This window comes from Thamnophis sirtalis, unplaced genomic scaffold (assembly GCF_051295495.1).
Source record: "Thamnophis sirtalis isolate CommonGarterSnake01/CBP01778 unplaced genomic scaffold, rThaSir2_p1.2 scaffold_10, whole genome shotgun sequence".
Taxonomy (NCBI): Eukaryota; Metazoa; Chordata; class Lepidosauria; order Squamata; family Natricidae; genus Thamnophis; species Thamnophis sirtalis.
Genome location: NW_028261390.1, coordinates 58,283,514 through 58,306,498, shown reverse-complemented (window position 1 = coordinate 58,306,498; position 22,985 = coordinate 58,283,514). Strand labels below are relative to the sequence as shown.

The window sequence follows — 22,985 nt, the reverse complement described above, 5'->3', positions numbered from 1 at the left end:
GGATTACCCTAAGATTAAGCTTTCTTGCCCAAAGGCCAGTTTTCATGCAAGATACTTTATTCACTTGTTAATGCAAAATATACCTTGTATGTCCTGGTATATGCTTTATTTATCCAATCAGTTGGTAACATTTTGGGGCTGTCTGTTCCTTGTGTGCATGATTTAATAGTTAATGTTAGTAAAATTAAGCTTTTTCTATAAATAAAAATAATAGTAGCATTACAATTATCTAGGGTTTTGCTTTCTTGTTGTAAGTAAGAACAGAGGAGTAGATTCCATGGTTTCCTAGTTTTTCCTAAATTAAAGTTTACGTATCTCTTTATATTGCCAATACTAGCTGGCCTGAACGTGGTTATACTTATAGTATAGTGAATAAGAGCCGAGATGGCGCAGTGGTTAGGGTGCAGTACTGCAGGCCACTTCAGCTGACTGTTATCTGCAGTTCAGTGGTTCTAATCTCACCAGATAGCAATAGCAATAGCAGTAGACTTATATACCGCTTCATAGGCCTTTCAGGCCTCTCTAAGCGGTTTACAGAGAGTCAGCATATTGCCCCCAACAATCTGGGTCCTCATTTTACCCACCTCGGAAGGATGGAAGGCTGAGTCAACCCTGAGCCAGTGAGATTTGAACCGCTGACCTGCTGATCTAGCAGTAGCCTGCAGTGCTGCATTTAACCACTGCGCCACCTTGGCTCTTCAAGATCAAGGTTGACAGCCTTCCATCCTTCCGAGGTGGGTGAAATGAGGACCCAGACTGTGGGGGCGATATGCTGACTCTGTAAACCGCTTAGAGAGGGCTGAAAGCCCTATGAAGCGGTATATAAGTCTAACTGCTATTGCTAATATGAAGCCCATAAATTCCTATATCAATTAACACACTGTTGATTTAGATCTCAGCCTGTAATTGTTCTCAACGTACATATTTTGGACAGTAAGAGAGAAATTATTACACCAACAGTTTATTAATAAAAAATTCTACCCACCCGCCTACCCCCTTTTTTATTTTGGCCATATTAAAAGGTCTATCTAAAAATATTGACGATCCTTTTACTGGCATTATTTTATTCGCCCTTTCTTGTCTTCAAAATATGTGACATATGCCAAAAGGGCACTGAAAACAACACAAGAGGTAAACTTTCAAATTGTAGTGGTCCTTGTACTATACCATTGTCCACCTACATTTACATAGCCTGCTTAAACAAAGAGACAGCTCTGTTTCTTATGCAATCTCAAGTATTTAGTTGTGAAGAAAGAACTAAGAAGGAAACTACAAAATAGTTCAACCTTTTCGTGCAGTTTTGCCTTTCTCTATGCCCTGTGCATAAATATTCATAGTCAATATCCTGAGGCAAACTCCAACATTCTCAACCAATGGTTTTACGGAGAAATAAATTACAAAATAAAGCACAAAGAAGCAGAAGACAAGAGCAGTTAGCACATTTAAATTTATTTTCAGAGTCATCAACAGCTTTTACTCTTGTCAGAGCATTCGGTATTTTCATTGAATGTTTTAAATTATAATTCAGCCAGTGGTTTCTATTAAGTGTTTCTACTGAGGAATTGGTACATCCCATTAAAAGTAGCTCGGTCAATTTTATTTGCCAATCCCAATGGAATTTAGGTTGATATTTTAGCTTTTAAAATAATTTAAAACAATTCTGACTGTACTTAAAAAGGACTCCTGAGTATTAATTTATTTGTCGAAAGACTAAATGGCTTAAATACTTAAATCTGTAAATTATATTATAGTAGAAATTAAAATGAACAAAGCCTTGTATTTCCCCTCTGGAAAATAAGTTTCATTTAAAAAAAAAAATGTTGCCAGCTTCTTGTAATATTTGATGCGGAATTCAAAATTATGCCTAGCTTGTCTTAACTGATATATTACTTCAAAAGAAATAATACAGTTAAGAAAATATTCAAAAGAATTTATTATGAATAGTTTTCTTTTATAGATAACTAACTAATCATAGCTGATTTCATGATGCTAAACAGGACCAGTCTTTATCAGTACTATGATGAGAGACCACAAGAAAACCCTTGGGCTAATTTGGAGGACTAATGATGATGATGATGATGATGATGCCATTAAGGCCAAAATCGAAAAATCCTCTGATGATGCCAAATGCAGACTTTGCAAAGAAGTTGATGAAACTGTACTCAGCTGCTGTAAAAAAATCACACAGACTGATTATAAATTGCGGCACAATTCAGTAGCACAAATGATCCATTGGAATTTGTGCAAAAATTATAATATTAAAACAACAACAAATTGGTGGGAACATAAGCCTGAAAAAGTCACCGAAAATCAGATGATCAAGATCTTATGGGATTTTCATATACAAACGGACAAAATACTGGCGCACAATACACCAGACATCACACTGGTTGAGAAAAATAAGGCTACAATCATAGACATCGCAATACCAGGTGATAGCAGGGTTGACGAGAAGGAACATGAAAAAATCACAAAATACTAGGATTTAAAAATAGAAATTCAACGATTATGGCACAAACCAGCAGTGGTTATTCCAGTGGTAATCGGCACACTGGGTGCTATTCCAAAAGCACTGGAATTACATTTAAAACAGTTAAAAATTGACAAAATTACCATCAGTCAAATGCAAAAAGCCACACTGCTTCAATCCGCACGCATATTATGAAAATACGTTATGATGTCTTAGGGCCCTGGGTGGGGCCTGACTAGTAATCAATGCCAAATCCAGCGAAACAACTGGCCTCTGTGATACAATTGTGATGATGATGATGATGATGATGATGATGATGATGATGATGATGATGATGATGATGATGATGATATGGGAAATTGTGGGGCATTCTGAACAAGAGAAGTTGGGAATGGGAAAGAGAAAGAATGAAAATAATCTGCTACCTAATAAGAATAGATGGGTAGAAATGAGAGGAGAGAGCATAGACAAAGTCACAGGAACAGTTGGAAATAAAAGGGTGGATGAAAATGATGACTTAGAAAAAACACACATGCAATCACAACCACGTAAAGAATTGATTCTCTCACTAATTAGAGAATTAATGAAAAATATGAGGATGATAAACAGTTCTAAATAGGGGATGGCAAACCATTTTTTGATCTTGTTAAGAGTGGTTCTTAACCCCCCCCCCCAAAAAAAAGGCTTAGAAAAAAGGAAAGAAATAAAAGAAATGGGTGTGGAAGTAGAAACCGTACAGGAACAGAAACTATCACTTATGAAAAAGTATTAGAAAAGTGGACTTAAGAAAAGAGGATGTAGAAACGGTTTGAATCAAAGTAAAAAGAATTATGTTGCAGAGCACCAAAGTTGAATTAGAGGAAGATTTAAGAAAAGATGTTTGATTGAAGTTGAACAATTATGGAATATTTGAATATGGAGCTGAACATTGCAAGTAGTAAGAATAGTTTATGATGGAATTAAAGTATGTGCAGAAATAAAGATACTGATTAGCTAATAGTTTAGCACTGAATCTATAATAAGAAAAGGATGTCTGCAATAGATATCCAAGGAATATTTATATTGATTTTAGGGGTATGGCGTTAGACACTCTTAAGTGTACTTTTGTATAAGATAATGTCATATTGGTAACTGAGAGCTCAAATGATTTGCAGTGAACGTTAGATGAATCACATGAGGAATATGGATCTGAAAATTAGTCTACAAAGGCCAGGTTAGTTGTGTTTAGTTTTAGGTTTAGTTTTATTGGATTTATATGTTGTGTTTGGGATGAACAATTATATATTGTAAATTAATGGTGGAAAATCAGATAATAATAGATGCATTTCTGTATATGTGCTATACGGACATTCTTCCCCGAAATAATGTTCAAAATGTTGATTTGTTTCTCTAATTGTTTTGTCTCAGAATGAATGAGAGTCTTAATCGTTGAGGGATGGATCTGAAAAAATGTGCTTCCTACCGATCTGTTTAATATATTATATGCTCTTTTTAGAAAATAATATATTTCATATGCTATAGTGATAACATATTGTAATCACATTAAAGAAAGATGTGTAAGCAGCGCATAATGCGTCATTCACAGAATAGGCTGAACTTGTCAGTGAACCTTGTCAAAACAAATGAGAAAAGAACATCCTCAAATGGCAGTTCAGCCTAGAAAATGATATCTTCAAAGGGCAGGTCGCTTCAATCTTAAGTCTGAGTTTCTTTTTTGTATATATAATGTTATTAAGAATTTTTATTATAATAAAATCAGATACAAAGTAAAATGAATGAAAGAAAAAGGAACAGAAAGGAGAAAAAATATATGAAAAAAATGTTTTTACTGATTTTATTATGATAATTTTACTGATGAGTAAAAAAAAAATCATTCTAAGAAGCTAATTCCCGTATTAGGGTTCTTCTTGCCCTGGGGGGGGGGGCAGTTGGGTGTGACTGGGGTGGTGTGTCAGGGGGGTGCCTGTGGTGGTCTGGCTGGGGCTGGGGAGATCCTGTTTTCTGGGATGGTGGCAGTCCCTTGCTGACTCCAGGGCAGCCCCACAGATCTAAGGCTGACTGCGTTCTGGCCCAGATTGCTTCCACGAAGTTTTAGATCACTGCCCGCCCAACCTGGGCCGGGACTGAGGCACCGAGATCTCGTCCTTCACTGTTTCCAGGGCAATCTTGCCGGCCAGATCTAACCATATCGCGGGTCGAATCTAGGCCCCGGGCCTTGAGATTGACACCAGAGGTGGGTTCCTGCAGGTATGGATTGGTACGGCCAAATAGGTAGTAGAAATTGTCCATACTTTAGCGTACCATTGGTGATGGTGGCCTGGCCACACCCCTGTACCAGTATCGTCCCCTGGTCTGGGCCCACTGGCTGCCCCTAGTCACTGCTCACTCTCTTGCTCTGTCCATCCACACCATGCTTGCCCCGCCCACCCACTTCCTTTGCCTGCCCAGCCAGTGGGAGTGGCAGTGGCACTGCAGAAATCATGGTAGCTGGAAAGGATACATTTGGCTTTCGGGGCTGTCACTCGGCTTGGTCCTGGGAGGGCTTAGCCGGTGGTGGCAGTGGTGGCTCCTCACATTGCTGGAGAGTGAAGTCATTGTGACCGAGTCTCAGAGACACCCCAGAGGTAGCTGAGTGGGCACTGTGTAAGAGGTGTAGAGCGCAGTTATCTCGGCTGCCTGAGAAGGGACAGGTGAAGTGGGCGCTATGTGAGAAGTGTAAGGCAAACCACTGCTTGGTCTCCCCCTTCTCCAGACAACCCAGGCAGAGGGTGTGGGAGACAGATCTGGCAAAGAGGAAAGAGAAGATGGAGAAGGAAGAGAAGGGCATGCTCTTTTTCCTCCCTATTCCAAAAACGAGGCATGCAGAATCAACCTATGACCGAAGCAGCAAAGGCGCAGGGGCTTGCTGGAATGGGAGATGGATCTGGCCAGAAGGAATGCACGCCCCATTTTTGCAATCAGGGAGGAAAAAGAGTGTTTCAGGTGATGGGCAGTTCCAAGCTACGGGGATACATCACAAGACTGCAACAGATCTCACTTCCACTGCAATTATTAAGCAAATCACGGGTGGTCATTAAGCAAGAAATCATGTCACTGCAACCTGTGACTTCACTGCCAGCTTCTTCATTAACTCTGCTTGTTGAAAGTCAGATGTGAAACACACAAATGTTGTGATGCAGTGGTGGGATTCAATTTTTTTTTTTACTACCGGTTATGTGGGCATGGTTTGGTGAGCGTGGCTTGATGGGTAGAGGAAGGTTACTGTAAAATCTCCATTCCCTCCCCACTCCAGGGAAAGGTTACTGCAAAATCCCCATTCCCTCCTGATCAGCTGGGACTTGGGAGGCAGAGAATGGATGGGGGCGGGGCCAGTCAGAGGTGGCATTTACTGGTTCTCTGAACTACTCAAAATTTCCGCTACCGGTTCTCCAGACCTGGTCAGAACCTACTGAATACCACCTTTGCTGTGATTGTCACGAACACCTGCTAGTTGCAAAGTGCCTGACTCTCAATCACTACTAACTATGGAGTTATGCAACAGACGTAATGTGAGGACCCGTTGTAAAGTTACTTTTTCAGTGCTGCTCTAACTTTGAGCAGTCACTAAATAAGCAAGGATTAGCTGTATATTCTTTCCAAGAATATAGCTCTCTGCTTGTTTTAGCCAGAGATATAAATTTACACCGTTAGTTTATTACTTCTACAATACTCACTGCTCTCTCTCCCCTTAGTGATTCCTTCTTTCTATTCTGCTTTGCAAAATAAATAAATAAAAATATAAAAAACATATTTCAACCAGGAAAACAATATTTATTTTACTTGTACCTTGCAGTTATTATTTTTACAAATAAGGCAGTGAACATATCTACCATACCGTCCTCCTGTTTTTTCCACAACAATCTTGGTGTATAAGTGTATAAGGCTGAGATACAAAATCACCAGTTGGACTTGAATTCACAGTTTCCCATTTTCTACTTGGTGCCTTAATTACTAGATCAAAATTGAATTATTTTTAGGGAAAGCAGAAGGCAGAGGACTTGTTCAAAGCAGAACACTCCTGAGAGTATATGAAGTTGTTTGGATTACTTTTAATTATTTCCTACTAAAATCAGTATGCAGAAAGTGCCTTAAAATTAAAAAAGGAAAGCTTTGATCAGACATGCCCGTTTATAGATGCTACATATTGTTAATATGTTCAGTATGAAGCAGTTTACTCACAGAATAGCGTAAAATATAGAAAAGCAGCCAGACCCTTTCGGAAATACTAAAAGTGAAAAGCTATTCCATGAAATAGAAAGCTACAAAATGGAAAAGGGATTAATTTATGGGTTCCAATCTCAAAGGGGATATACTTAGAATGTTTTAAATGTCAGCGGCCACCATGAAAGTGGGTCTAAATAAACTTCAGATCTTCTCACTCAGTTGCTGTCCTTCTATCAGGATCTGTCACTGTGAGGGAGACGATGAAAGTCCCCTCATCACGCCATGTCGCTGCACAGGGACCTTGCGTTTCGTTCATCAGGCCTGTCTACATCAATGGATTAAGAGCTCGGACACGCGTTGCTGTGAACTCTGCAAGTACGACTTCATCATGGAGACTAAACTTAAACCTCTGCGAAAGGTAAGATGAAAACAGTCCAAGAAACTGTAATCTGCCGTTACTTTTTCTTTTCTATGTTGTCTGGTTAGTAAGTGTAGATTTATATGTGTTGTTTGGTATTGTGCTAGCTGTTCATTGTATTATGTTTTGTAAAAGGAAGCCAGCTGTTACTTCCAGTAAGCTGATACCTTATCGGACAGCTGTGGCCGTGCGGTGGTTAGAATGCAGTTGTCAGGGCTGCTTCCCTCAGTAACCAAGAAAGAAAACACTCAACTCCATTTTGCAGAATTAAGAGTACTTTTACTGGTTATGAATAGATAGTAGCTAGGCAGAGCAAGATCTGAGGCAAAAGCACGCGTAATCATAGGTATCAATATGTGACCCAACCCCCTCCCCTTGGTAACCCCATCCCATAGTCCAATCCAAACACCCCACAGGTGTCATCTGGGAGATATCTTCAAAAATCATCATCAGGTTGGTATAGCAATAGCAGTTAGACTTATATACCGCTTCATAGGACTTTCAGCCCTCTTTAAGCGGTTTACAGAGTCAGCATATCGCCCCCACAGTCTGGGTCCTCATTTCACCTACCTCGGAAGGATGGAAGGCTGAGTTAACCTTGAGCCGGTGAGATTAGAACCGCTGAACTGCAGATAACAGTCAGCTGTAGTGGCCTTCAGTACTGCACCCTAACCACTGCGCTACCTCGGCTCTTGCCGGACAGTTGGCCTTGGCAGCAACTCCTCTCTCTGCAGCCTGCGCAGTAGGTGGTGAGAACAACTGCCTTTTTTCAGTCACTCCTGAACAGAATACTTCCCTCACGCAAATACCATCCCTCCCCCTCCCGTTTCAATGGCAGCCGAAAGCAAGCAGCAAAACAGAGGCTGACAGCAGTATTACAGGCTAACTCATTGTTCACTGCCAGGAGTTCAATTCTGACTCAGCCCTCCATCCTTCCCAGGTTGATAAAATGAAGACCCAGAATGTTGGGGACAATATGCTGACTCTGTAAAACACTTAAAGAAGGTTGTAAAGCATTATTATGAAGAAGTATATAAGTCTAGGTGCTTATTGCTATTGCAAAAGGATTACAAATCTGATCACATTCCATGCATACAGAGATTGGATTTCTAGACTGAGTGCCACTATTGGCCTTTGGGTAATATATTGGAGGTTGTTTACCCTATAGTGGGGAGAAGATAGGATAATCTTAAACTAAGTTTCATTTTATTGATATTTTAAATATAATTTCCATTTAATACAGTAATATGATTACTACCTAGTCATGTATTCAAGCCTTCTTCCCTTCTGTCCCATTAAACATCACACAGAGCAGTGGTGGGTTGCCAATTTTTTTACTACTGGTTCAGGCGCACTCGCAACACTTCTGCGCATGCGCAGAATTGTTCGGGCGGGTGGGCAGAGCCTCCCACCGCCACTACTACTGGTTCACCCGACCAAACCTGGAGCAACCTGACAAGGAGACAACTGGTGTCTAGGAGTTATATTCAAACATTCTGATTGGAGGAAACACAGCCCAAGGATCTCAGATTGTAGGCTATAATCTGCTACTGCTATAATCTAGTGCACTGATAACAGTATTATTTTAATAGCATTGATTATATGATTGCCTAGTAAATATGCTTTAGATATAAGCCCCAAACAAACCCCTTCTAACTCATTCCATGCCACATACGTTTCTGCAGATTTTCCAGGACTTTTATCTATAGCCATATTTGGTGAAATATTTGCTATTATGGGAGGGTTCTTACTGTTTCATTTGATCAAATTATTTGTTCAGCAATTTAGGAAAAAGAAGTGCAAATTCTTTCATATATTGCAAAACCTAATCATGTTGTATAATATATTTAAATCTGTATACATGCCATGATGCATAGAACTGCAGAAGAACAACAGATAATATTAATGAAAAATAAAAGCAATTATTTAAAAAGATATATCCCAATGGTTATTTACATTGTTTTAAAACATGTTTATGGTTTATTAAAATAATTTAAACCCTTCGAAAGGTATGAATATGGAGCTTTGCCAAGCATTTTATCTATAGGAGTGTTAGAAGCTTTCTCAATTACATTTGTTAAGAAGAAAAAAAACATAATTTTTGCAAAATGCAGCCATCACTTATACCAAACCATTATTAAGAGAGCAGGAAGTCCTAGCAGACATTGACAAAGAGTGTAATGCATTCTATAATAAAATTTCAGGTTATAATATATAACCAGCATATAAAATTCTATTTTTCCATGACAATATAGATTACTCTACTATATAATTTTATTTTTTCTGTAGTTATGGTATTTGCTTGCTTGTTTATTTACTTATCTGCTTATTTATTACAGTGTTGAAATAGTTCTAGTTAAAAATATTCATCAGATCATCTAGAATATTTATCTTGGTGAAACCCTAGGATGTTCATTTATAAACTTGATGCCTTGGCATTGCAGAGGTTGAAATTGTGGGGTTAATGAATTGATCACAGTTTTATAATTTTGCATCAGTAACTCCACATGCATTCATAATTGTGACAGTTATACAAGCTGAAATTGACACCTACATGAACTTTAGATGTTCCTGATTTATTTCACTAATCTTTCTAAACTGATTACTAATCCCATTCAGCCATTTGAGCATGTCAGAGCTATAAACTATTCTGTGCTTTCTCTTCCACTCCTTTCATAATGTATATATATATATATTTTCTGTACTATTTTTTGGATAGTAGTTAGGTACTGAGAAAAGCTTAAAAATATGTTCATACAGATATCAATAAAACTGCTTTTATACTAGTTATGTTAATCGCAAGAAAATATCTGGGCAATGCTTTCATTGGTTAATTCCACTTGCAGAATGATTATAGAAAAAGAGTATGTTTAGTTGCTTCCCCTTGTTTTATATGTTATTCTAATTCTTCTACAATATATCATCAGGACAAATATTTTGCAAGACATTGAATTTACTGTGATGACTAAAAACCTTAACAGTTTCCCTGGTCTCTGACACTTCACATACATTGTCATTATTCTAGCACAAAGTATCAGAGCTTTGAGAAAGAGGGAAGAGAGGAGGAGAAGGGAGGAGGCCAGGCAACCAAGTGTAGACTCATAGGAGCAACAAGCTGAACTTTGTGATTATGTAAATTGCAGTTCACATTATTATTTCATCAAGTGGCATTACTTTTTGGATTGACTTTTAAGTTACTTCAAAAGTCACCTCATAGATTTAGTTTCTTTTGGGTTTCCCCCCATTTTTTGGTGTGGCAACATTCATTGATTTATGTTAGACTTTTCTAATCAACATATTGATTGGATATGTAATATGTAATAATTGTTAAACAGAAGAAGGTTTAGGTCAAACAGTACAACTATTTGTGAGAATCAGAATTCTGAATAGAATGGCTCTTTTGTCATTCATATTTCCTGAGCACCCAGATGAAATCTAAAATTTGATCAGCCTGAATATACATACACAGAAGTTTTATTTAAAGCATTATACATGTTTCCATATATTTTATTATTTGCATTTGATTAATAGCCACATTAATATTTATTAATGTTAATCTTGTAACTCTAAATAAACAGTTATGCCTTATTTTCATTTAAAAAAAATGAAAGTACCTAACAAATACAGCAACCTACCTTCTAGAATGGCCAAATTTGTATAAATGGATGTGGGTGGGTCAGTGGTGGGTTTCAAAAATTGTTCGAACCTACTCTGTGGGTGTTGCCTCCTTTGTGGGAGTGGCTGGCCGCCCATGTGACCGGATGGGAGTGGCTTGCCGCCCATGTGACCGGATATGAAGATGCCGACAACACTTGTCAGAACCACCTTAAATTACCTCACACACAGCACTGGCACGCATAAGAATATGATGTAAACTTGTTTTTTAAAAGGCATCTTTGGTTTGCGTTAAAACAACTTCAACACACGCAATGTTCTGATTGCACCACAAATGCAGTAGTCATCCTTACCTTTCACAGAGGCACTGAGTTTTATAAATATGAGCATGATAGTGTAGAATAATCATATCCAAGGACCAGTGGTGGGTTTCAAAAATTTTTGGAACCTCTTCTGTAGGTGTGGCCTGTTTTCCGGGTCCACTGGTGGAACCTCTTCTAACCAGTTCGGTAGATTTGACGAACCGGTTCTACCGAATAGGTGCGAACTGGTAGGAACCCACCTCTGGGGTGGGTATATGGATAGATTTTGGTGTTGTGGAAAAGGCATATTTTTGACATAAATGTGACTTATTTTCTGTATTCAGTGAAATATCATATCTACCATGTCATATACGTAATAAGCAACTTCCTGAAAATAATGATAAGCATCCAAAAATTCCAAATTTGTTATTTTGACTGTAACTTAGTCTGACAGTAAGTAAGTACATGTCCATATTCTTAATCCTACAAGAGGACCTGTACCTCAATACCATGGTTAAACAATGTCTGCAATATCTTTTGCAGTGCTACAGTCATCAATCCCTTGTTCCAATTTAAGAACCAAGTTGCTCGTTAACCCAAACAAGAATTATTTAACAACAATTAAAACAAAGTATACCATATAAATTCCAAACTATTCAACTGGAACAGCATCAAGTATTTTTTTTCATGCCTGGCAAGTATAGTGTGAAACCTAGCAAATTTTTAGCTTCCTTGCTCAATGTGAATGCTACATCTCTCTAAGGCCTGAAGATTTTCTCTTGGGATTAATAATCATGAATGGGGATTTATAATTGTCCTATAGTCAAAGAGTTACAAATACTCTTCCGATGGGCTGGGAGACCAATTCTATAAGATATCTGAAGGACAACTTTGATGATTCAGTAAACAAGTGACTGCCAATGGTAACATCTTCCACCTATGATTGCTCAAATGTCAACTCAGAAATATAATGCTGACTTTTCGTTGTTAGTTCTAATTCTGGCCTAAGGTTAAAGAAATTTAATGGACCTGCTTAAAAAAAGGACTATCAGAGAAAATAAAGGTCAAGCTCATTTGTCAGGGTTTCTCAAGACTATGGTAATAATTATGGGAAGATATGGGTGGGAATAGAAAACACAACTATCTTTTCCATTCTCCTTTTCTTTTTATACTGGCACATCAGAGACTTTGAAAGTTTAAGCGACATGTTTGAGAAACAGCAGAATTCCACTGCCTGCTTGACGAAGATTGTGCACCAGGCCAAGTTTGAGTTATATAGTGAATCTGACTACTTCATTGAAGTAATACTTCAATGTCGAGTCCATTGGAGTTGGGTGGCTTATAATGCAAATAATACTACTAAAATCTTTATGGTACAGATCAGAAAATTAAAGTGCTTGTAAGCACATTATACATTATACATGTTCAAAGTTTTCCTCAAAGCTTCTTACCATGTTTTTAAAGTGCCTTTCTTATTTAATAATATTTGTTTAAAACATTTTTTTTCTTAAATGCATGTTGTATTTTTATTAGTGCTTTGGAGTGAATATCCTGATTTTCTTTCTGTTCCTAAAATGCTGGCATGGTCATATTGAAACATTGCTAATTGTTACGTGACAAGTGACAAGTGTTTTTTTTTTTTTTTTTTTTTGAATTCTAAAGAAGCTTTAGCTTCTTCATTTTCTATTACTTTGTCTATTTTGTGGTCACAAAATAGTTTTCTTCTTGGTATGCTCTTAGTGTGGTATTCCTTGCAGATATTTCAGTGCATTATTGTTGCTCTTTTCTATTTTTCTTTCTTTTTATAGTCAGCCTCTGTGATCTCACAGAAGTAACCTGTTGGCCCATCGTTTCTTCATCTTACTTGCAGGAGAAACATTTGTCTTCTCAATTCTGGGTCTGTATCAGTGGTGAAATCTAAATTGTTTTGCCACCTGTGGGCGTGGCTTGGTCATGTGACTTTGTGGGAGTGGCCAACTTTTTTTCACTTTTCAAAACATTTTTTCCTGCTGGTTCGGGTGAATAGGCAGGAAAAAGATGTTTTAAAAAGTGGAGATGGAAAGCTTCCAACGATCACGCGGATCAGCTGTGAGCTGCGTGATCTTCAGAAGCTTCCCACACGCACACTTTTTAAAGCATTTTTCCTGCCTGTTCACCCAAACTGGCAGGAAAAATGCTTTAAAAAGCAGAAAAAAAGCTTCCAACAATCGTGCAGCTCACAGCTGAGTCGCACGATCCTCAGAAGCTTTTTTTTTACTACTAGTTTGCAGAACCAACAGCAATGGTCCCTACAGGTTCGGCCGAACTGGGAGGATTTCACCCCTACTCTGTATGTTTTTTGTTCTTAAGGCTTAATCTTAGGATTTATTAGCCAGAATTACCTTCTCTGTCTTTCTTAAACTTTTATCCTCTTAAGCACTAAGAGGAAAACCATTTTAACCATGTTGTTATCAATTGGTCTACTATGGTAATTGTTTTTGTTTAGATTAGTCATGTAATACTTTACTTTGCTATGTCTCTTTTCTATTCTTTTGTTTTTGCTTACAGGCAAGTTTGGTATCTCCAGTATACAGTAAGCTTTCATGGTGTACTAGCTTCATTGCATTGTCTTAATTGTCCTTCAGATATTCTTCCAATGCCCTTTCTTCTTCAACTTTCAACTTTCTAGTCTCCTTGCAACATTCCATGCCTACTTAATGCTGCTTGGTAGTTAGAGTCTGTCAATATCTCTGCCTGAATGAAGAGCTTTGTCCTTATTTTTCTGGGCTTTTAGTTCTGCTTGAGTCCAGTCTACCATTTCAGCTGTGTAATGGAATGACCCAGCTGTTAATTGCCTTGATGGTATTTCATCCACTAAGTTTGGAATTTAAGATTTTCTTTACTGTCATTGTATACTTAATTTTAACCTTGAATTCGGTGCTTGTTGTTGTCAGCTTGAAAGATGCCCAGGTATTTGTAGTGATTGGCTTCATTCAGATTTTTAATGTCATTTCAAATAGGGCATCTTGATTCCTTCATTTTCACTATCCCATCTCCCCCCCCCCCCAGTTAATGGTAAGGGTGACAAATTCTCCAATCCAAACTACCTTGAAATGTCTTGGCTGTTTATAGAGATGGTATTTAGCAGTGATTCAATTTCAAATGGTATTTTTATGTACAGTTTCAGACTGTGCATGTGTGTTAGCCTGGCAGATGTTCTTGATGTTTGATAGCCATGGCTGACTTGTTTAGTATTGTTGACGGAGGAATCAATTCAATGACAAACAATAGTGGTGTTAATGAGTGTCCTTGACATATTTCTCTCTTGATATTGACTTTTCTCAGTCTATTCTCGTTGATCAACCACTGTGTCTTCCATTCAGCCACTGAACTTTGTGCAAAGCTGTTGCTACTGATTCCTCTTATTTCTAGACATATGATTTTCCAGGCATGTGTTATGGAGTAGAATGCCTTCTTGTAATCAGTCCATGCAACATTCAAGTTGGATTTCCTTCTCTCAAAGTTTGCCAAAACCATTTTGTCAATTAGGAGTTGATTCTTCTATATTCTTCTGCTGTTTGGGTAATTTTCTTTCTGCTTTAGCTGAAAACAAGCTTGGTTTCAGATAGATGTTGTTGGATTGAATCAGCTACCTAATATATTAGCAATTTGAGACATTGGTTAACAAGTATTTGGTGTGCATTGCTTAGTTGTTAAACTGCTTGGCACTGAATGAGTGCATACCAGTCAAATGTTTCAGTCAAAAACCATGCCTTTCATCTTCATTTAGTGCTGATCAGTTCTTGATTTTCCTTGCCATTTTCTCCATCATTTTTGTTGTTATTAGAAGTTCTTTCATTTCAGCTTCTTTTCTATTCTTATCCATGTCCTTTATCCAAGCTCTATTCTTGTTGTATTTCTTTGTCCCATAGAACTACACTGTTTCTTCTTTATCGTGTTGACTGGTTAATTGCATTCTCTCCCATTGATGCACTGGTAGAAACATTTCTGATTTTACTGAAGTGCAAAGTTCTGTCCTACAATCTAATCTTCATATCTGATGATCTTCTTGATGTAACTTATTTGTTGCTTTATTATTTCCCATTCTTCCTTGATCTTTATTGCTCTAGGTCAGAGGTCTTCAAACTTTGCCATTTTAAGACTTGTGGACTTGAACTCCCAGAATTCTCCAGCCAGCCATGCTGGCTGGAGAATTCTGGGAATTGAAGTCCACAAGTCTTAAAGGGACCAAGTTTGGGGACCCCTGTTCTAGGTAATACATCTTGGTCTTTGGTCTTTAATTTATTTTCATTCACCTGTTGTAGTTTGCTTGCATTTGAATTATTATTTGCTATAATGTGTTTTAAATGTTTTAATCGGCATGGAAATTGGCAATATTTTCAGTAGTGATTTGGCTTAAACTCCTGTTTTTTAATGGCTCAATAACCTATTAATTCTTTTTAAAGGCTTTTCTTCAAAATTGGAAAGAATCTTAGCTGTCATGAATTATTGCAATCTTTCTTTGTACCATCTTCTGCCCTTAGGTTTAGAGGGAGTAAAATATGAAATCTGACAAAGAGGTTTTGACATTTCCTAACAGACAGATCTAGATGATATAGCCAGTGGTAGGTTCCAAGTTGGAAACATTTCTGGGATGTGAAGCTCATTCCAACTTTATTATGATCCCTAGCCTTAAGGTAGAAATTTCTCAATTACTTCAGTTACAATAGCCTGCTAAAATACATTTAATTTGTATAGTCTTCTGTGAAAACATATAATACTAAAAACATGGTGATGCAGTGCTACAATAGCTTAACGATGCTGGAACTTCCAGCCAGAAATGGTCTGCACTCCAGTAGTTTGAGCCCAGTTCTGTGAGAGGGTCTGAGCTCCCACCATTTGCTCCCTTCCAGCAGTTCAAAAGCATGTAATATTGCGAGTAGATATTTGGTACCACTTTGGTGGAGAAAACAAACCTAGCTGCATTTGTGTACGCTGAGAGCAGAACTTGGCGCTGAACCTGGCTGGATGCAACATGAGGCAAGTCAGTTACGTAGATGACCCTACACAAAAGGTGCCAGGTTTTGATCTTTCATCTTTGGTCAAATCTGAACAGGATCCGCATCCAATATCGTGTCTACCAGGACTCATTGTTTGAATGGAGTCTTGTCTCTACCCCTCAGTGTGACTGTGGAGCTCCTCAACAAAATATCCATCACCTTGTGTCCGGATGTCCATCAAGAGCTTACACCAGCCCAATGTCTGATTTTTTCTTCAACATAGACCATCCTGTCCTTGAATGGTTGGGTGGTCTGGACATTAACATTTGAACTACTATAAGTCCATGTATTTGCCATACACTAAATAAAATAAATAAAATGAGGCTAGGGGAGCCAAGACTGGCGGACGAGCCTAGAAGAGCCAGCAACCCGAGTGTTACTAGTCAGATGGTGTACGCTAGTTTGTCCCCTGTGATGCTCCAAGGCACGCAAGGGCTGAACAGAATGAACAATCAATATAGGCTTTCAGGATTTCATTGTGTCTATCATTTGTAGGTTTTGTTAGGAATATAATCTAACGGTTGGGTTGGCAATGTATAAATCATGTAACAATGTTATACCTGTTTCTTTAAATCATACTGTAAAATGTGATTGGTTGCTGTTTTCCTCAATCAGCCATAAGAGGGAGCCAGAGCGACTGTTAGCTCTCTGTTTCGTTAGATGCTGGGCTGATCTGATCTGAGTGTTTTTGGAAGCTGGAAGTGCCGTGAGCTATTGTAAGTTTTGCAACTGTTAGCAAACTTAGAGTACTGAACTGATTATATGATACTGGACTATGTTATTTGGATTATCCCTTAATTGAAAGACATTGATGACTGACTGTCTTATCCGTGTATGACTTGGACTGTTTGATGGACTCTGATATCTCTATTTCCACGAAAGTAAAAGCCTATTTAAACTGCAGTGTCTCTGTAAGCTGGTTTGTGTGTTCTCCAACACAACTCTCACAACGCTTCGCTGAACGTACTCGCTCTCCCAACGGGGAGCTTACCTAACAGATTTCCCTGACGTTGTCATGCCATATGCTAAAAATAAATAAATAACTAAAAAACGTACTTTCAACCTCAAGAGAATTTTAACAAGGTATGTAAAAAAAAAAAAATCAGTTACAAATCTGTGCACGGTATCATTCTCCATTTGGAACTATGTTCATTTAATATGCTGGTATTTGTAATAAACAGCAAATATTTACTGCTAGTTTTGCTTCATGTGAGCTACTCTCATAATTTAAAATTATGCCAGGCTATATTGACTCTTGAAAGCAGGATTCCCTGTGGAGACAGCGGCTGTGGAGAAAGTAGGACTTCTTGGTGTTCCCCCCCCCCACCTCTGGTTCAGCACTTTAAGCCGTTCTTAGACCTGCAGGCGACCTGTATAATTTCTTCAGAGAAAAAGGAAACTTCTGAACAGTCTTGACTATAATACATTGCTAGTATTGTTCTACCTATTGCGTTGTGCAACTATAAATCTCTGTGCTTTCTCATCAGTTTTATAGTAAGAACCATGATTAAAAAAATGACAGGTAATTTTGTTTGGGATGGCTAACACTGATTTTCTCTGGAGCAATTTTATTTTTTAATCAAACTGGTAGCATCTTTGCTCTTCTTTGCCGTAACTGAGAGGTCTGTGTTTCCTTTACTTCTCAGTGCAGCTCGGAGACGTTGTCAAGGTAACCTGCCTCAGCGTTTTCTTTCCAACAATAAGCTGTGGTTGTGAGACTGTGACATGGCTAACCTTAAATCACTGTCATTCTTGGTCACTTGTAAGGTCAAATGCTTCACCAGTTAAGCACAAAGGCATGACGCTGATTTTGTTCTTTATTTTGTTCTCATGTCATTAAAGAAAACAACGTGGGGGAAGTACACAGATTAGGCATGTTAAAGCTAAAGTAATTTTATAACATTTATAGGCAATTCAGAAAAAAGTATGCAAAAACCAGGGTTCTTTGCTCAGAGCTATATTTGGCTTCTTTTTATGCGTTCTTTGTAGCCACCTAAGTAGCATGCAATGTAACAAACGAAAGCAACGCATAGAAACTAACGTCGCCCTTCCTCCATTAATAACATTAGAACATATGGCATTCCTGCAACTTCCTCCAATCCCAAACAATCAAAATCAAATATAAGTGAATTCTTTTAGAACAAAAAACCGGTTACTCTGCTGGTTCTATGGATGAGAGGGGAAGAAGAAAAAAATTTAAAATATGCCCATCCTTTTTAATAATTTACATAATGGAATAAAGAAGAAAGTCAAAGACATCAAAACAGTTAACTAAAGCTTTCTTATCAAAAAGCTTAGACAAAGAAAGAAATGGAAATGTTTTTATTCAGATGGGCCTCTGGAAAATAAGACTCAAACAATAATCAGACTTACTACACCCTCTTGTGGACATTTTCATATCTCCAACTAGACAATAACACTTATATTTTCTTACTTGCTTGCCATATATTTCCTTTATACCTAAATAATTTATTTAAGTACTGACTCATCTGTTTCATTTTCTTTGCTTGAAAGAAATCATATATGACATTTTAACGGGAAAAAAATTCAACAATCCATGTGTTGTCTTTTCTTTTTCCTTTAAGAAGAGAAATAATACAGTACGAAAGGACAAACACAAATATTTTATATTGGTGTTTTTTACATTCAAGTTCCATTGTACAGCCTAAAAATTGTCCAAGTACTATAAGGTATAATACACCCAGCAAGATAATTTTGCCATAAATTGTTAATTGATCGATAGTAGTTAATTCTTGCAGAAAGCTGTTTAAACTGATTAATTAGAGATGTTTTTGCAAGAAGATAGAATAGTAAAATATAATCAAGACAAATGAAAGTATAAGCAGAAAACTTTTTGTGAATGTGTTACCCTACAAATGATCACAAGAGAAGCCACTCTTTTGCAGTGAACTTGAAACAGCAATAGCATTTAGACTAGCCGTATTTTTTGGAGTATAAGATGCTCCGAAGTACAAGACGGGGAGGAAAACAAGAAAAAAAATCTGTCTCTGCCTCCCAGCAATTTGCCTCCTTGCAACAAACAGACTGTTTGTTTCCATTTAGCCTGATTAGCACAAGCAGCTGATTTTCGGTTGGATTGGCCTACCTATGATCCGCTGTTTCAGGATGCAGGGATTGCCATAGCTTATTGCCGCCTCCACGTGCCACATTTTCTGCCCATTGTGGGTGGCGGGGATTGGAATGGGCAGAAAATGGGGCATGGAAAGGCCAAAAATGGGGCGCACAGAGGCCAAAAATAGGATGCGGAGGCCAAAAATGGGGCGCGCAGAGGCGGCAATAGGCAATCCCTGCAGCCTGAAACAGCTGATGGTCGAGAGATGATCTAAGATCAAGAATCTTGTCTAAAATCTTGTCTTCAGGACAGAAATAAGAAGAAACTAAGTCATTAAGGAAATAAAGGGAAAATGTCACCTAAACCAAACAAAAGAAGTTGGGCATATGGGAAATCTCTCCCTAAACCCCATCAACAGCTACCAGATTGTAACAAGACTAGCTGCCAGTCTTGTGAACCAACAAAGCAATGACTTTGGGGGAATAAAAGGGATCCTCGAGCCTGCCCACCTTTTGAATCATGTTTGGATCCAGATTTGGTGGCGTCCGGTCCGTCCCTCTGGTTAGCGCTTGCCAGCCTGGCTGAGGACTTCGCTAAGTGTGGATGAGTATATGTGTCCCTGTGTGTAAGAGCAAATAGATGTACATTGTAACCAATAAAAGTTCTGCTGTTATTTTAAATTCACTGGGTCTCTGTGTATCCTAAAGAATCGTTTGTGCCTCAGTGTTTGGTTGAAAGTAATTTGAGTGTGGCTATTTTCCAAGTCTATGAGTGAATAACCATAAGCCTGGGAGTACACATGTAATATCTATATATCCCATTATTTTCAATTGTATTATTATTTTGTATTTTTTGTTTATATTGTGGACCTTTTAATAAAAAGTTTTGTCATTGATATTTTTACTAATGAGAATCTAGCAATTTCAGTAGAAACAAATCCAATAAATAATTCAACAAAGACATGAATCTGCCAGTAAATATGCAGATTTCATTCCCAAGTGATTAAATTTTTCATACTATTAATATATAGTTTTAAAGCTTCAAATTATATACTGGATTATTAGCCTAAATTACTGCATGGTAATTCTTCTAATTTAGCTGAAAGTTGTAAAGAAGACAGATTTCAGATTTAATGCTAATAAATAATGCATTGCACTAATTTTCAACCTTTCTAAATTAGGAGAAAATGCTTCCATGGTCCTAAGGGGATTTAAACAAACCTAATGCAAATAATTTAAGGCAATTTAATTATAGAATGCTTTGCAAACAGAAATTAAATCCTGGTATGCCTATTAAAAAGAGTCTCTATAGGATTGGCAGGAGAATTCTGGGAGTTGAAGTCCACAAGTCTTAAAAGTTGCCAAGGTTGGATGTTCCTGCTCTAAAGCAAAGTTGGGGAAAAATACTGTTCCCAGTTTTTGGAAAGTACACAGTTTTCTTTCTTTATGACAAACAAATAGCATAATGTCACATTTGTTTTTGCAAAAATTACTAAATTACAAGTAAAGTTATGCAGATTTTAAAAAAAATAGGTGGAAAAACTATGAAGATAGTATTTACTATGAAATATTGCTTGTAAGAGAAAACTTATTATTCTGAAAGATAGACTTCTAAACTGATTCCATATGTTTGGCAAGCATAATAAGCCACGTTTTGGAATATACAACATTGTTCTTACTACGGTCAAGATTTTTTAGCAAAAACCTCTTTAACAAAATATGGATATAGGAATGGCAGGAGGATTGTAACCCAATTAATTGATCGTGAACATGTAAAGACGACAAACTCACTGTGCTAGATAGATACAATAATATTTTACATGTTACAGTGCCGATATAATAAACTACGTTTTCTTCTAACTTAGTTTGCATAATAAATTATTGTGGTTAAATTTACAGTAGGCTAAATCTAAACAATCCACATTATCATTTATTATACTTACACACTAATATATTTCTGTGAACTTAAGAGAAACTGTATGCCCACCTCCCCAGTTTTATTCTAACAATACTTTAAAATGGGTTGAAATGACAAAGAAAACTGATACAAGCTTTTGTCAAGGGAAGTCTTGTGAGCAAAGAACAATACATTGTACCAAACTTTTCTGAGTGAGTCCACAATGCTTGTGAGAGAGAGAGAGAAATATGTTGGATTTTCATTTTAAAAATATTCTTGAAAATCATTTTTTAGGGCATTTGAACAACTACTGCCCATATGACTTAAAAAAGATAATCTAATTTCTGAAGTTAGACCTTCTGAAGGGAGATTATTCTATAATGTGGGGGCCACCACTAAAAAAAATGCTTGTGGATTGCATGCCCTCTGACCTCAGTGGCCGACGGGATCACTACCAGACAATCTTGTGAACTCTATACTGAATGGGTTAGACAAGCTAATTAGATAAGTAAGTATAATCTTTATTGTCATTACAACGAAATTGGTTGCATGGATATGGACGGGGGTGGGATTCAAAAATTTTAGCAACCGTTTCTCTGCCCAGTTGCTCGCTGGGCGTGGCCATGGCCTATTTGGCTTCCTGCATCATGGCGGGGAGAATGTTTTCTCCCTTCCCGGGTTCCGGAGGCTTTCTTTGAGCCTCTGGGAGGGCAAAAATGGCCTCCACCGGGCTCCAGAAGCCAGAAACGGACCTATTTTCAGAATTCCAGAACTTCCAGGAGGCCTATTTTTTGCCCTCCCCAGAGCCTCTGTGCAGGCCCTGCGCTTACTTGGCATCCAAAAGGGGCCATATGGGGGGGCAGTGCGGGGTAGCCATTCAGTCCTTGCAACCAACTACAGGTTCGGTGAACCAAATGTAAAATTTGGATCTGGTTCGCCCGAACCAGTCCAAACTGGCTGAATACCACTCCTGGATATGGAGGAGGTCATCCATAAAGAGTTTTATAGGTGGAAACCACTACTTTGGATTGATCCAGCAATCTATTTGGTTGTTCATGCAAGTGGTAAATGAAGGATAATGAAAAAAAACAAAAAACCTCTGATCCACCAATATAGAAGTAGATATCATACTTGATTCATTAAACTTTAATGAATAACAGAAGTTCTGTAGGTTATGTAGGCAAAATATTTTTCTATTAAGATTTTTAACTATACAGTCATAAGAGCTTTAACTTATTGTGTATAATATAACAATATAATGTCACAATTCAGTATTGTTTAAAAGAAAACCCAATTTTAAGTAGGCTTACAAGTGTTGACAGTATCTAGACAAACATTGTCTGACTTAGCTGCTTAGTGCTTTGATTAGTGTTTTGGTGACAGGTCTTCAGAAAATGCAGGATTACAAAATAGATTGGAAAGTTTAAAAAGAAAACTATCTGGAAGAATGCAATGCTGTGCCATTTCCATATTGTGCAAAAGAAAACTACACAAATTGGTCCATAAAACCACAAGAGTCAAACTTGACTTAGGGAAGATCACTAATTTAAGATTAGCAGCTCTTGCTCTTTATTTTCCATTCTTATTTACAGGGTTTTGTTTTTTTATTTCTGTGATGTTCCTGCTGCCTGAATTTATTTGAAAGTTTACCTAAATACTGCTTGAGATCTGATGTTCTGTATCACACATTGCAGGCAGATGGCAGTGTGGCACCATGCTCAACCAAAGAACTATTTTTATAAGATACAAAACTAATATTTCAAATTATAAACTTTTAACAGCACATTTTTTAAAGTAGTTTATTAAGGATAATGACATCTATTTTTATAGAAGAAAAATATAGCTAAATATTTTTGTTAATTATTGGCTAGATATCTGTTATTTGAACTTAATTAAACTTTAATTACATGACTGGTCCTGGTGTGCCTTTTTATAAACAAAAATCATGCTTAATTGCTTATAGCCATAG

General features: G+C 37.5%; 1 protein-coding gene across 3 annotated transcripts in view; it reads left to right on the top strand.

Annotated features, from left to right (window-relative positions):
* The window catches only part of MARCHF1 (membrane associated ring-CH-type finger 1), a 125,860-nt gene that overhangs the window by 95,972 nt on the left and 6,903 nt on the right, over nt 1–22,985 (top strand). For all 3 annotated transcript variants that reach the window (XM_087724676.1, XM_087724677.1, XM_087724678.1), the window contains one exon: nt 6,911–7,091. In XM_087724676.1, coding sequence (XP_087580802.1) covers nt 6,911–7,091 — 181 coding nt within the window. The remainder of the gene's footprint in view (nt 1–6,910; nt 7,092–22,985) is intronic.